The sequence below is a fragment of the Amphiura filiformis genome, chromosome 16 (assembly GCF_039555335.1).
Source record: "Amphiura filiformis chromosome 16, Afil_fr2py, whole genome shotgun sequence".
NCBI classification, from domain to species: domain Eukaryota; kingdom Metazoa; phylum Echinodermata; class Ophiuroidea; order Amphilepidida; family Amphiuridae; genus Amphiura; species Amphiura filiformis.
In genome coordinates this window covers 32,955,343-32,971,213 of record NC_092643.1, presented here as the reverse complement: position 1 = coordinate 32,971,213, position 15,871 = coordinate 32,955,343, and the positions used below count along the sequence as shown (strand labels likewise).

The following is a 15,871-nucleotide window of genomic DNA, read 5'->3' as shown; positions in this document are numbered from 1 at the left end:
TTCAAAATAATTAAAAAATCTAAGTGGCATTTTGACTGCAAATTTTTGTTTTGTTTGCTGGCGTTAACAACATACCGAATGCGCCTTGACTGCGTTGGATATACTGCGCAGAGTTACGCCAGCGTCACGCTTGACGCGAATCGCTGCGTAATCACAATATTTCGCATTCAGCGCATTTCTGACTCATTATTTCCGCCAATTTACTAAGCTGTCTTGAGCCATGTGACTTTTTAGAGTTGAAAAGAGTGAAATAAATCAAGCAAAAATACGAATAAATATTAGCAAGTTGTATTTTATCAGTTTCAAGTGAAAGAATACATCTTAGTGTTGATAAATATCAAAAAATCTCAAATTCGGTCGTGGACGAATGTGTCTTCCATTACTCTGGCCTTAAAGGGATTATTAGTGATTTGCTGAACTAGAACACCCTAAAATTTATCAAAATTCAGATTTTTGCATTTCTGGAGACAAATGACAAAGTTGTAAGTAATCTGATGAAGACAAAATCAGAATGAAGATTACTTCCGGTATTTTTTTATTGAGCCAGAGAGGCTGTCAAATTTAGCATGGTATAGGGCTTGCAGTAGACTTGAAGCAGGCTATTTTCAGTAAGATATTGTGATGATATCGGTCTTTCTATATAATTGTTGACCATTTGGTTGTGCTGCTGGACTAAATATGTGACCTGCTACCATGAAATGAACATAAAGTCGCAAGTTGATTATTTCAAGACATCCTGGCTGCTACGTTGGTGTTCTTTGTTTGCTGTGCACCTGTCTTGAAATGACCAACTTGCGACTTTGCACTCAATTGGTGGTAGCAGGTCACATATAATGATCAGAAATGATCTGATAATTCCTTTAAAATAGTGTGCATGAGCATTGGCAACCTGCTTGAATCAAACTTACATAACAGAAACTCAATCATTTTGATGAAGTTCAACTTAGGCCAAAAAAAACATGTTTGTTTCCTGTAGCAGGTCCAAAATGCCAAATGTGTTTTGGTTTTTTTGTTTTGTTTTTTAATCTATGTCCTGAAATGGAAAAAATACCCTTTTCGCTGCGAATTGGAATGGGAATTTACAGTGGGTTTCTCCGACACACACACAAAAAAAAAAAAAAATCATATTTCTTCATATTCAAGAATATTTATGACCCTCTTTCAACCAGCAGTAGTTTTTCACTATGCTTGTTTGTTGTATAATGTGTAAATGTTTACTCCAGTAGTGTTTTATTATATTTTTTTTGCGATTTTTCCGGGTTTTTTTCTTCGTAAGTGAAAAAAAATCAAATGCGCACAATAAGCCGTCAAAAACGAAATGTGTGCACGCTACAGGAAACAAACTTGTTTTTTTGGGGGCTTATCACAATTCAAGGAAGCATAGTGAATTTTTCAGAGGTCAAAGAGGTGTACTATTTTGCTCTTCAAAAGGGGCATACAAACAGATTGAGTCTGGACCTCTAAACTGTGTCTTGTCTCAAATTGAGAGTCTGAATGCCATTTCGTAGTGACCGATTCAAATTGCGCGTGCTAATCTAACCCTGTGGGGCGTATACATACATGTAGAAAGGTGATTTGTCTGTACGCTGGTGACACTAAATGCACTGATTCGAGTCTACCATTACACAATCCAACATGGCATTGCTCTCAAACTTGAGACAACCCACAATATAGTTTACCCCTAATAAACAATCACATTTTTGCCTGTTTGCTTTTTGTTTTTGGGGAGGGGAACAGTATTGTTTCCTTTTTGTCTGTTGACTAAAACGATTTGATTTACTCTCCTTACCTGAAAACATCAGTGACTTGCTCCTCAACTAACTGCTAAATGCTGTTGCTACTTACCCTAACACTATAAAATCTTACAAAATCTTGCAAGGAAAACCACTGCGCATCATATTTTTGATGAAAAATGACAATTTTCAGACCCCCCTTAGACCCCCCCTGTCCGAATAAGTTTTTGGCCGGCACCTTCTCATTTTTTGGCCGATTTCAGTAAAAAAGGTGTCAAAATGTTCAGGAGATCATCCTGCATCAAATAAGCTTGAGCCCTAAGGAATCTGACACATCACCCTTTTTTTACCCCTCTATAACCGACCCCTAACTAACATAATGTAACCTTACAGAATAAATCACAATAAAATATTATGTATTAGGCAAACAACAGTTTCCGTAACATCAAAAAGTTATGATAATTATGAAAACCAAGCATCAACTGATACTAAGCAATTGACAATAATGACAATGATGGTGATGGAAAAAGTAAATAAACATATCAAAAAAAGTAACTAACCCCCCTTAAATAATGATCATTATTCAAAAACGGGCAATTGTATTACAAATCTGTAAAATGCATTGGAAGCAGAATTTATTTCTGCGTATTTTGACACCAATTGTAGCAATTGTCTAAATATTGATGCCGCAGCGTACATTTAAATCAATGTAACCCAAGATTTGAAAGTTGCAGTAAATTCTATTGATATGTATTCAGTATAATGGAAAGAAATCTGCTGGACTCTCATGGGAATGTTCGTTTTGTTTCGTGCATTTAGGGATCAAAATTTCGGGAAAATCAATACCAATTGTATTATTCTTATCGTTGGTCAATATTCGCTTAATGATTAATCCCTAGTTGAAACATGAAGAGTTAACACATTTTTAAATACCCCGCCGAGTTGTCCATTTCAACGGTTAAGGCAGATCAGGTTAGGCTGGTCATCTTTGTAACATGTCAGTGATGTCACCTTTTGAACATGCCAAGGTTACAAGAGACTTCATCTTGATGGACGATAATGCAACTCCACATAGGGCTAGGATAACCAACCAGTTTCTGGAACAAGAAGGCATCAATCGTATGTTATTGCCTGTTATGACCTGAACCCGTTGGAGCATCTGTGGGGACATTTAAAGTACCGGGTAGACAAGAGGATCAAGCCAACAACAACTTTGATTGGACTGGATCAAATTCTGAGACGGGAATGGGCAGCAATAGACCAGAGACGTATCAGACGTCTTGTAAACAGTATGAGGCGGAGGTGCTTGGCAGAAGGAAGTCACACCCGATATTAACTGATATGACAGTGATCATTACAACAACAGTTACAAGAGACATTTGTAAAAACCATTAAATCACATGAGTTTAAAACTGTAAATGACAATGTGTGTAATGATATAAGTGTTTTTGTATTGTTGTAAGTGCAACTTTCAAATCTGGACCTTACTACATTAAATTGACCAGTGTTTTATTGTTTTCTGAGCTATCGTATCAAATGAGGTATCAAAATACGCAAAAATAAATTCTGCTTCCAACGCATTTTACAGATTTGTAATACAATATCCCGTTTTTGAATAATGGCCATTATTTAAGGGGGGTTAGTTACTTTTTTTGATATGTTTATTAGGAAATACTTAAAACTATGCAGAACAACTGGTGCTTGACATTGTGGAGCTGTACATATCAAATTTAGAATTCTTCAACATGGCGATTTCCCTTCATGATTTAAAGCAATAATGATTACATAATAACATCCGCATCTCAAATAAACCGCTATAAACTTGTATATCTTATTTATTATTTTTACTTTTAGTTGAAGAATAACCAAAACCAATACTGCTGGCTTCTGCACAAGACCCAGCAAGACACTACCGCCAATCATGGCTTTGAGACATTCCAGAAGTTCTTGGACAGCAGGCAATACACACGCAATAGCATATTGAGTTATGAGAAAGTATTTGGTGATGGCTATGTTAGCACAGGTGGACCAGAAACTACAGAGGTATGGTGTGAATTTACAGTTGAGGAATTCATTCAAAGAAAATCACTTTATTAGAGTTATTCTAATCCATGGTTCGAAATAAGCAGGAGCCAGAGCCAATTTTATCCCTACTGAACCTGCAAATGCCCCTGGTTTCCATGGAAATCTTCATGACCAGGGGCAAATATTGAAAATTGCCCCAGATGACTACATCCACTACATGTAAGGCATAATCATCTTTTCACCCAGGTAATGTGAAATTGCCTCTGGTTCAATACAAATACATGTGAACCAGCAAGGGCAGTTCTCAAAAGAAGTTGCTCCTGCTTCAGAAGATCTTATTTCGACCCCTGTTCTAATTAGCCAGTGAAGTAATGAGGGTATGACATCTTTGTGTGCAAGGTTGGGACACTTGTAAGGTGTGGGTATGGTAGTCCTCAATCTCATTCCAAGTTAAACGGTTCCAACAATTTGGATATCAGGTTCTTCAGATGCTAAAATCTGAATTTTGATGGGATAACATAGAGAGGGGAGATGAGGCTGTCAGTCGGGTCAACCACCTTTAATGCATTCCACATGTTTGTGCTCGGATATGACAGCCATAATTATTACAGGGCTATTTTGTTTTATGTGACTTAAATTGCATCTATTTTCTGACATTGATAGGCCTTTGTAGCCATGTTGAATCTGAAATCAGGCCAGAGGGTGCTGGATGTTGGCTGTGGAATTGGTGGAGGAGATTTCTATATGGCAAAGGTAAGCATCAAAGATTTCACTCTTGTTGCTGAACAATGCAAAGGGAACAATGCAAAGGCTCAGAGCAGCTTGTTGCACCAGTAAAGGCAGTAAAGGAACCAGTAATGGTTCTCTCCTGTAGATGTAAAATTGTGTTTGTTCACCAGTGGCCATTTTGTCAGGCCAGGTATGGTGTGATATGGCTAGCTTGTTGATGACTCTGGGAATGAGCACTGGTAAACAAACAAAGACATTTGATGCATCTATCCCACAATGTTTTGTGTCACGGAGGAAGTTTATAATTGTATTTGGTTCAACGTGGGGAAACAAGGCAAAGTAATCCCGCCTGTGAATTGAACCAAGGACCTCAGGTTTGTGAGACCTATGGTTAGCCACTTGGCTACAGGTGCTTTTTGATTAGACAACACTAACAAGGAATAAATGCGTCATTATTGATGGGAATTAACAGACTTTTATAGAAAGGTTTAAAATAGTCTCACTGTCATTAACATATTTTAAAGGAGAAACAGGAAAAGGGAGATAGTTTTAGTTATTTCAGATTCTCATCTGAAATAAGACTGAATAAAAACTGTTTTGTTGTGTTGTGTTTTCCTTGTTGCAGCAATATGGAGCTGATGTTGTGGGTATGGACCTATCTACTAACATGATAGAGATTGCTATGGAGAGAGTTGTACACAACAATGGATTGAAGGTAAGAGTTGTACTTTTAGGTACTCTCATTGACCCACACGAAAGTGTAAAAAATAGAATTTGTAGTATATTTTGCTCAAGGTGGAATACAAGGCATTATCTGGAAATTTTTGTAAACATGATACCACAGAGACAATTCGATTGTTATTGCCTTTTCCTTCTAACCATAAACCATCTTGAAAGCCACAAAAAGTGAGGATCTGGGTGGGAGTGGTCAACCAAACCACCGTCCCTTTATGCCTTGTTTTTCCTTGAGTTTGGTTGTAAAACTCAGGTAAAATGGAGTATAGGGTTTGTGAAATGTATATTTATGATATTCCAAGACTTCAAGAATTGAGTTTTGAAAAGAACAGGTGTGATATAAAATTGGATCAATTGAGCCCATATTTATTGGTCAAGCTATGAGTTTTAAAATATTGGATGAGACGTAGTCGAGTCCAATATTTTAAAACTCATAGCGAGACCAATAAATATTGGGCGTGAAGCATCCGATTTTATCATTATTATGTTTCGGATCCAAAATTTTCACACACTTGGATTCATCAAAACATAATAATGCTACAAATCGCACTTCTGGAAATGTTAAGGCGGGTTGTCAGGTGTGCCTAAGAAGTTTAGGAATTGAGGTGTGCTATAAATCGCACTCGGACAGACGATTTAAGGTGTGCGATGGTGAGTGATCGCACACCTTAAAACTGTGAGGTCAGTATTACCTTGTCTGTTTTATTTGTTGCATTATTTTAGGTTCAGTTTGAGATGGCTGATGTGACAAAGAGAAACTATCCTCCAGAGACATTTGATGTGGTATACAGCCGAGACACCATTCTACATATCAAAGACAAACCAGTGCTGTTTAAAAAGTTTCTGGTAAGATGTTTAAATATTATTCCATATACATAGCAATAGTTTCTGTCTAAATGATAATTGTCACTAGGAGTGTATTCTGTAGTAGAGCTATAAATGCACTTAAGAGCATGTGCCATGTAAGAATGGGGTCTCCCCGTCAGTTCGAAACACCGTCAGTCCAAAACACCGCTAGTTCGAATTTTTAGGTTAGGGTTAGCTTTAGGTAAGCTTAAAATTCGGACTAGCGGTGGTTCGGACTGATGGGGTTTTGGACTGACGGGGTGTACCCGTAAGAATTGGCCCACTCTTCATGATATGAGCTGGTATCATTAAGCTTGGAAAGGCAATTGAATAAACCATGTGTGATTAATGCCCATAGTCCTGCCACTCAACCATGACAAAGTGCCTACACTACAGGGAGATTATGGGACACAGCAGATGCATGGAATTACAAACATTGCAAACATTCAATTGATTGTCTGACTGGTTAATGCTTTACTGAAAGCAATCCCAATGTAAACCCTGTATTTGTGTTATAACTACATATACCAATCATACAAGCCCAAGTTTACTTTTAACAATAAGAAAAGTAAAAATGATTAATTCCTACTGCATTGTGTCTTTTTTGTAGACTTGGTTGAAACCAGGTGGTAAGCTTCTGATCTCTGACTACTGCTGTGGAGAACCACCCCACAGTGAAGCATTTGACAAGTATGTGGCACAAAGAGGCTATACACTATGTACTCCCCCAGAATATGGAAAGGTAAGTATCATGCTCTGATTTGGATGGGAATGTGTGTCTAGAATTTTGAAAATTGACCCTAAAACCAAATGTGACGAAAAAGAGACCCAAAAATACAATCATTTTTGGGATTTTTAAATGAATTTAGTTCAAAATGATGCTTATAAGTTGCTAAATTCTGACAAGTGTTCAAATTTTTTTTTTAAATCTACAAAAAACATTAATAAATTACCCATTTTTGCAGACAATTTTGAAAAACACCCTTCCTTCATTTTTAATCCAGTTTTCTGCAATTTGCGACCCATATCTAAACCTGGTTAAGAGCCTACAGATGGTGCCCGAATCAGCCCCAAATTCCATGTAACATCATGACAGAGCAATGCGCTATTCCTTTAAAATTCACACTACCCCTGTGGAAGATTAGCTAAAGCCTTCCAGAGAGGGAGTATGAGTTTCAAATAGAATAGACAATTGGGTAACTTCCATTTGAAATACTCACTCCAGTTCTGGAAGATATTGGTAAGGTCATAATACAGGGGGAGTATGGGTTGCAAAATGATTAACCCTGACCAATTATATTTGAAAAACATACTCCCTCTGTGGAAGATATTTCCCAAATCTTCCACAGGGGTAGTCCGGATTTCAACTAGAATAGCCCAATGTTCACATGCTGAAGTGCCCATCCATTTTCTTTAGCATTTGGGCCAAACTCCCCTGAATTAACCAGTGTTCCTTCTAAGGATTTTATTGTTGGGCCAATTTGACCATTTATTGAGATTTCTGGCCAAAGGATTGGACAGAAAAATTAATTGCAAAATTATTATTATTGATCTCAAAACCTCTTTTTTCCTTTTTCATCCTGGAAGGGAGCAGCGTGGCACACTGGTTAAGGTCTTTGCTTTTTAGTGCAAGAGCTCCTGGGTTCAATTTCCCGCAGGACCAATCATCTAATCCACTCTCCCTGTGTCTCATCTGGTAAAGATGGAGCAGATGACCCATGATAAAAGACATAGTTACAGGCGGTTCCAATCACAGTAATACCGTATTTCGTCGAATAAACGCCCCCGGGGGCGTTACATTTTCCCCAAGGGGGGGGGGCGTTTATTAGAGGTCATTTGTAGCACGACAATTCCTATTAAAATCATTAGGTAAGCTTAAAAGTCACGCTAAAATGACGAACTATGACCTTTTGACACTGACTTTTGGTTCACTTCCGGGTTCAGATGCAGATTTTCGCCAATTATTGACGCTATTATTGACCATGTGGGGAACTTGGTAAGCTTACTACACAAGATAGCATGGAAATATCGGAATTTTTGAAACATCTTGGTTGAACTAAAGTGGTGGGGGCTTTATTTGAGGGGGGGGGGGGCGACTATTTGACGAAATACGGTAAGTCCAATTGTTGGCTACACTTGCCTGTCCTGAAAAATTCCCAGACCAGTTATCTCGGCAACCGCCTTCACCAAGTCACTTGTGCCTGGCCGAAGTTCCATTAGCGTTATCTCCTAGATTTCAACTGTTAAATATGCTTGACATAAAAGGAAAAAAAGGCTTTGCACCAATCATGCACAATAGCATTAACACTGATATCATCCCATCTGCCTCACATAACATGTTATTGTCTTATCTATTCTAATAGCTCATTGAAGCAGCTGGTTTTGTCAACGTGAAGGCTGAAGATAGGAGCTGGCAATTTACCGACATGCTGACTAAAGAAAAGAAATGGCTGCATGAAAACAAGGAAACTTTCCTCAAGGTGAGTCACTTTACGCCTAAAAAAAGTTTGATTGGCGTAACACGACCAACCCTAAAAATAGGCACAACCCTAGACTTCTTATCTTATTTTTTTGCAAAAAATTTATTTCAAAAGATTAAAAAAATAAAATTGAAAAAAGAAGATACAAAAAAGTTCCAAAGCCTGTATCATATGCAATTTACAGGGTGTCCCAGAATGATTTATACCGGGAAAGATGGAATTTTTTAGGTATGAACAGCATTTTTATTGGTCATATTGTTTTGCATTTTAAATTCTACATATATTTAGCTTTCTCAGATTTTTTAGATTTTAAAAATTGGACGTTTCTAGTAAAAATGGTGAATCCCAAGTTTTGACAAAGCAACCTATTTTGAAAATCTGTAAAATTAACTAACCGTTCAGCACAAAGTTATTTGGAAAATGTTATGCAGTATATTTGTTGTGTCCTGTTCTTACTTCTACTAAATAGTCGATATCTATCGTTTATTTATGATATTACGAAGCAATCCTTGTATGGAATAAAGGATTTGCTATGCTTGAGTGACCTTAAACTATTCTTCATTTGAAATGCAGACAGAGATGGATTTTTCATAAAAGTATAGAGAAGGTTCGTTCTTAGTGTCACAGCATGCATTTATGTCCACAGTATATTGACAAACCCACAGCTATGTGACGAAGAAGATTAACATTTACTCATGGAGGATCCTTGAGGAAGTTACATCCTCTGTAATAATGCCATTTTTGGGTAAAAATTGGGGTAAAAATCACATAAAAAGTATGCTTTCAACCTAAATATCTGCTGTCATATTGAAATGTTTCACTTAATCCCGTATCAAGAATTATTTAGCATTGTAAGCTCTACATCTGTGCCAAATTTGGTGTATTTCCTATAAAAGAATGTAGGATTTCTCCAATATATTGCACAGTGCGGCTGGACGATGGTGATAAAGGATCCATGTGTTATGATGCATTTGCACTGTAAATTACACACATGCAGTTTTCGTCCATTTTCAGTAATAGCAATGTCATGCAAAAACGAATCAAGCTATTTCCATGAAAGTCACAGAATAAGTAGGAGACATATGTGGCATTGTATTGGAATTATTAAGATTAGATACACTTGACTATTATATTTTTGATATTTTGTTCAATCACGGTATAAATCATTCTGGGACACCTTGTACGACTTAAAATGTGTGGGTAAAAAAACTTCACTGTCTGCAAGCACTAGATATTGATTCAATTATTTGAAGCAATTTAATCATTTTCAAAAAATAAATTTGTAATGATTTCCATATAGATATGGGCAACCTTTTTAATCAAATTAGCCCATCGTTTAAATTCTTTTCAGACCGTTTTAAACGTACCGTTTTAATCTGTATTCTCTTTAATCAGTACACCTTAACAACCAAAAATCACATTTTAATCAAATAACTTTTATTTTATGGCCAAGATTAAGGAGTATAATCATGGGTAATTTCAATTTTCTGGTAAGTAAGATTACAGATATGTGACGATGGAGGTCAGAACTTTGTGAATGACCCTTGTATATTGAAAGTTCCAGTGCTAGAATTATTCCAAATTGTGATTGAATACAAGGCCAAAAAAATATGTTTGATTGTCCTCAGAGACTGACCCAAAAAATCAGAAATCTTGGGTCAGGTTTTTTTCCCATCACATTTTTAGAAGAAACCTAAAATTTGGACAGTATCAAGGACCTTTTATATTTCTTATTCACTCATTTCATTAATTAAATGCATATTTGATTAAAAGTAAGAAGTATTTTCATTTAAATTCTGTCCAAAAACACACAATTTTTTTAATGTAAAATGATCAAGAATTTGTCAATTCAAAATGGAGGAAAGTTGGAGGAAGTGCTCATGAAAAAAAAAAAAAGATTGACCTACCGACCCTCCAAATTTCTGTCTTTTTCTTTTTGGCCAAATGTTAATAAACTTGCTTGTATGATTTGTTCTCTCTCTTGCAGGACCATAGTGAGGCGGACTACCAGGGGCTAATGGATGGTTGGACCAACAAGTTAGTACGTGTAGATTCTGGCAATCAGAAATGGGGCCTAATCTATGCTGAAAAAGCAGCTCAGTAGATGCAGTATTTATTTTTATATTAGATTTATACTTGTGAATTAAACAGGTAGTTCTATTCCATGTACAAATATTGAACGTTTATGAGTACAATGGTAAGAATATTTTCACGAGGTGAAATATGGACTGTTCCATAAGCCTTTTTGAAATATAAGCGGGCACAAAAGGAGAGGCGTACTTTGAAGTGAGTAATCTTTTGTCAGCTGAGAAGCATACAAAAGATTACTCACTTCAAAGTACCGCCCTCTCCTTTTGTGCCCGCCATATTTCAAAAAGGCTTATTCAAAGTTCACATTTCACCGAATGAAAATATTCTTTCCATTGAACGAATAAAAACATTCAATATTCGTTTTATATAAAATACTTTTCTTCCACTTAATTTATAAATCAACAGGAAAACAAAATAAAAAAATATTTACATGTTAGTGTATTGATTTTAGAATGGATATCCACACCTATAATTGGCGAGTCGAGATGGTCACTGTGCGCTATACACGCTCACGTGTGTCAGCATTGCAAAGGTAGCTGTGCGTGAGTGCAATGGAAAATGGACTATTGCACTCACGCGGAGTGCAATCGTCTTTTTTTAAATAGCAAAAATAATAATAGGAGTAATTGATCAATCAAACGATAAGAATCTTTGTATGAGTTATATAAAAATAAATATTGTCTGATGCTTTTACTGAAGCTCCACTGGTTTATGCCAAAACATGATAAACTGTTTGTGGGGGCGCCTTATAAACTGTAATTCTAATTTTTCTAAGGTTAATGAGTGTTGATTTTCTTAATCAGTGCCTTGTTACTCAAAATGTATAAAATGTAAGCTCAAATTTCCTGCTAGACTTCCAGACAATGTGTCGCTACGATACTCTTTGCCCAATTAAATGTATTTACAATTCTGTTAATGCAAGTGTTGACAAATTAAACTTTGTCAACGCTTGCAAAGACAGGTGCCATTTTGTAACCCTAGTATGTACATACTCTGTTGAGTTATTATTTCCAGAAATGCAATTTTGTATCTTAAATTGGTTACGTTTTAGTGATCATTTTGAGGAGAGTATGTTACCATTTTTAAAAAGTTATCGTATGTATGTGAAAATACAGCTTTCTGCAAATAGAAGAGTGCAATTTAATGCCTGAGCATATGCGCTGGGTCAAGCCTTGAAATAAGCGGACTGGAACCCAAGAGCAATTTGTTTTCGAACATTGCTCCTGGTTCACTGGAATTTTACAAGAACCAGGAGCAATTTCTGAAGAAACTGGAGCAATTTTCAAATAGTAAATCCTTTTCTGCATATACAATGCAGCATACCAGCACTACTGCATCAAGTTCAAAACTGGAACCAGGAGCAATTTGTTTTAGAACATTGCTCCTGGCTCATTTGAATTTTACAAAGACCAGCCTTCTACAGGGTGATTTAAAATGAACTGTACCCAAATTCAAAAATTAAAATTAAATACTTAATACCGACATTTAAATAATTTGTGTTTGTAAGCTGTAACAGGATAGTATGTTTCCTATTATTGGTGAAAAAATCATGTCTTTACCTCAAATGGTTTTGAAGAAAAGTACGTTTTTATAAAACAGACCAATTTTTTTACTGCGGTAGAGAACACGGATAAACTTAGTTCCATGCGTTGGTCTAAAAATGTGATGATAAATTGAAAATGCGATATCTTCTGACTAAAACCACTTATTATCAAAATTCAAAATTTCTACTACACCTATACAGAACACTTATCACTGCTTTCTATGATAGTTTTTTGATATGTACAATCTCCGCGAAAATATATAAAAAATGGGTTAAGTTAGGTACAGTTCATTTTAAAACACCCTGTAATTGGCTATAAACACAGGAGTAAACATAACTCAAAAACACAATGTCTGATTAAGATGCAAATTGCTGCAGATGATCTGAACAATACTTACAAAACTATGAAGAGCTTTTTTTTTTTTGAAAAATGTGGGTTTTTAAACTACGCAGTGCAATAACTGCATGTTTCACTTTGTGCCAGAAGTTCACAATCCATTGATCTGTGAATTCAGACTGTATGTGAAATAAGAGGCGGCTGTGATAAACGAGCTCCTGGGAACCAAAAATAGGAGAACGATATGTTGGAATAAAACAAAATAAGAACAATTACCCCTTCAGAAAATCACTAGAAAACTTATAATAGTCTACCTCCAATCACATATATCATCATTGGGTATTAAAAACCTCCTTTGTGTCATCGGCTGTGTACATAACATGTTTAAAGCAAAACCTCCAATGTATCCTGTTGGCAGTTTTGCTTTAAACATGTTCCGGGGCCAAAATCACATAGGTTTTTCCTGCCCAACAACGATGTAATGGGTTGTTATCAAAATGTCAAGTAAGTTTTGTCAAATTTGCCAAAAAATATGAGCAGTATTCAGTTGAATTTGACCAGTAATAACAGTATTTAGTGATCATGCAATTTCTGTATACAGCTAGTCTAATATTATAGAGATCAGTTAAGAGAGCTCTTAGAATGGCTAAATTCTAAAATATACCCAAAAATACTGTTGTTTGGCTTCATATTCATTCGTTTAAATTGGTTTGGTAATCATCTTATGAGAAAATAGGTGGCTATATAGTTTTATTAAGTAAATTGATGAATGTTCTCAGTCATCCAGTTGTAACATGAAATTTGGAATCAAATCAAAATACTGGACTTACTATTTTTAGCAATGCTATGTTACGTGTGAAACCATCACACTTCATCGCGTAGCTGACCTGCTGGACTGGTCTTGTGACACGCAACGTAGCATTGCTAAAAATAGTAAGTCCAGTATTTTGATTCCAATTCCAAATTTCAGTTTTATTAAGTGTTATATTATAAGTGTTTTTTGCACGTAATTGGTTCAAGGGCTGGGCATAAACCCGGGGCATAAACAATATTAATGTGGCTGCGTGTGATGATTTTGGTATAAAAAACAGGAAAATCACATTTTAAAGAATATATTAGATCTTATTTTAAGTTATTGATTGATGAAATACAATCACTGAATGTTGGGAAATCTTATGAATGGAATTCATTAATAAAATTGAGGCATAATGATCATTGTTTATGCCCTTGGCTCTGCATGCCTGTGGCATAAACAATCGATCATGCCTTCAATTCTATTAATGAACTCCAATTCCTTCTCTAAGGATAAAATAATCATGAGTGATTTTGAAGTCTTCATTACTGAAATAGACCTGCATGATTGCAGTTGTAATATATTTTTGACAAGGAGTATATTTATGAGGTAATAAATATTAATTAACAACTCTCATGAAATTGGATTTGTTTTAAAATATAGCATAGATCTTATGGAAAATGTTTAATTATATTTCTGTTCTTTGTAGATGAAAGTAATAAATACGGTAATAAATGAAACGGAAAGATGAAGTGTTTGAATTGTTTTTATTTTAATAAAAGAAGTTTATTATACATGATCTATTCAATAGTTAATTACAGGAATGTGGTGAAAATTATACCAGATTCATTCTCAATTTATATTGGCATAACAGGCTGTAAAAAGTATTCCATTTGGAATTCACACCCGCTGTGATCATGTCTTCCATAGGAGGTGTATGGATTTCAATTGGAATGATTTTTGATGCATTTTCTAGTTAAATAGCGGGCCTTGTAATATCGCAGATTGATATCAATATATTTAATTTGGAGATAGCAGTATTAAAAATTATTAATTGAAGTCCTATACTTCGTTGACTGTCTTCAACACGCAAAATATAGTCCAACTAAATCACTCTTAACGTGGGTCTACTTTCCGGCATAGTGGTAAAAAGCCTAATAATTCCCGCCGATTACGAGCTGATCAAAGTATAACATGGTATTAAAGTTATAGCACTGCATGTGAAACAATTTTGTTTAAAATTGTATTAAACTTATAGCTCTGTATGTGATGTGACTGATCTTGGGTTCAAAACACAAAACAGATTGGTAATTTCAATAATTTAAATACAAACACATCTTTGGCACTTTGTATACTTTTCAGTATGTGACATGATCTGAACCAATCGGACCAAAGCTAGCAATAAATTGAGATAAAGGTAAAAATAAATTTAAAGAATTTATATATTAAAATTCAGTTCATAACTTTGCAGCCAAGTGTACCAGGGACTTAACAATTTCAACATCAATAACCTTAGGCAAAAAAAAAAGTTTGTTTGTCCATAGAGGCTTATGAAACAGTTGGGTCGGTAGGTTGGATTTTTTTTTTTTTACAGATATTGCACTTGAAACTGACAAATAAACTGGTAAATAAGTCAAACACACAGCACTTTACTGGTTTAATTCTTGAGATGGTTCTGCATGTTATACTGTTCATTTTCTTTACATTTTCTTTCTTTAAATTTATACTAACCACTGTTTTACTAGCACATTCAACACAAATTAAAAAAAAAGAAAAAAAAAAAAAAAAAAAAAAAAAAAAGACAAAAAAAAAAAAAGACACGGTCGGGACCAGAGTACACGGTCGGTCGGACGTGGACAAACCAACAATTTTTTTTTTGGCCTTAGTTACTGAGGAACTTAGTAATGGTAATAACTAATTCAAGTTTGGGTCTGAGTGGATAAAATTGCATCCCATATAGTGAAGTCACTGAAAAATGTTTAACATAAGGCTGATAATAGCGATTACGACAAATTATAGAAGTAAATTTTATTTTTCAACATGTAGATTTGATGAAGCCCATTCTCAGTTGCAATTTCTTTGCTCTTCACAACCATGACTTTACTATGGAGAGGACTGAAAATCGTGTGAGAACAATTCTCAATAGAACATGAATTGTGCTGGCTGGATAATGGTGCATGAAGGCCGCACATTACTTCATATTGAAAAGCATTTTCACATGATTTCATATTTCACAACCCTCTTGTACACAAATTTACAAAATGGCGGTTTTAAATTTGGCAGACGACCTAATCAATCACTTACCGGACCATACACTCTAATCTGCACCAAATAGGCAGACATTTATTATTGTTGCTACCAGCCAGTGTCATACAGAACAAGATTTTCAATAAATAAATTGACCTGCTAATCCGCTCCCAGGGGTAAACTTGCCCTCTCTCACCTATCTCCTGGTCAGTTTGTCACTGGTTGATAAATGCACATTTTAAAAATACTTTTTTGATGACAGCGGCTAATTTGAGCATATTCTACAAAAACTAGCCCTCTTTTTGCCATTGA

The 15,871-nt window shown here is 35.5% G+C and overlaps 1 protein-coding gene across 2 annotated transcripts in view; it reads left to right on the top strand.

Annotated features, from left to right (window-relative positions):
* LOC140135885 (uncharacterized) overlaps window positions 1-10,796 on the top strand; it is a 52,310-nt gene extending 41,514 nt beyond the window's left edge. For both annotated transcript variants that reach the window (XM_072157546.1, XM_072157547.1), the window contains exons 7-13: window positions 3,588-3,776; window positions 4,422-4,511; window positions 5,113-5,202; window positions 5,946-6,068; window positions 6,679-6,810; window positions 8,432-8,548; window positions 10,536-10,796. In XM_072157546.1, coding sequence (XP_072013647.1) covers window positions 3,588-3,776; window positions 4,422-4,511; window positions 5,113-5,202; window positions 5,946-6,068; window positions 6,679-6,810; window positions 8,432-8,548; window positions 10,536-10,652 — 858 coding nt within the window. In that variant the 3' untranslated portion in view covers window positions 10,653-10,796. The remainder of the gene's footprint in view (window positions 1-3,587; window positions 3,777-4,421; window positions 4,512-5,112; window positions 5,203-5,945; window positions 6,069-6,678; window positions 6,811-8,431; window positions 8,549-10,535) is intronic.
* The last annotated feature ends 5,075 nt before the right edge of the window (window positions 10,797-15,871 follow it).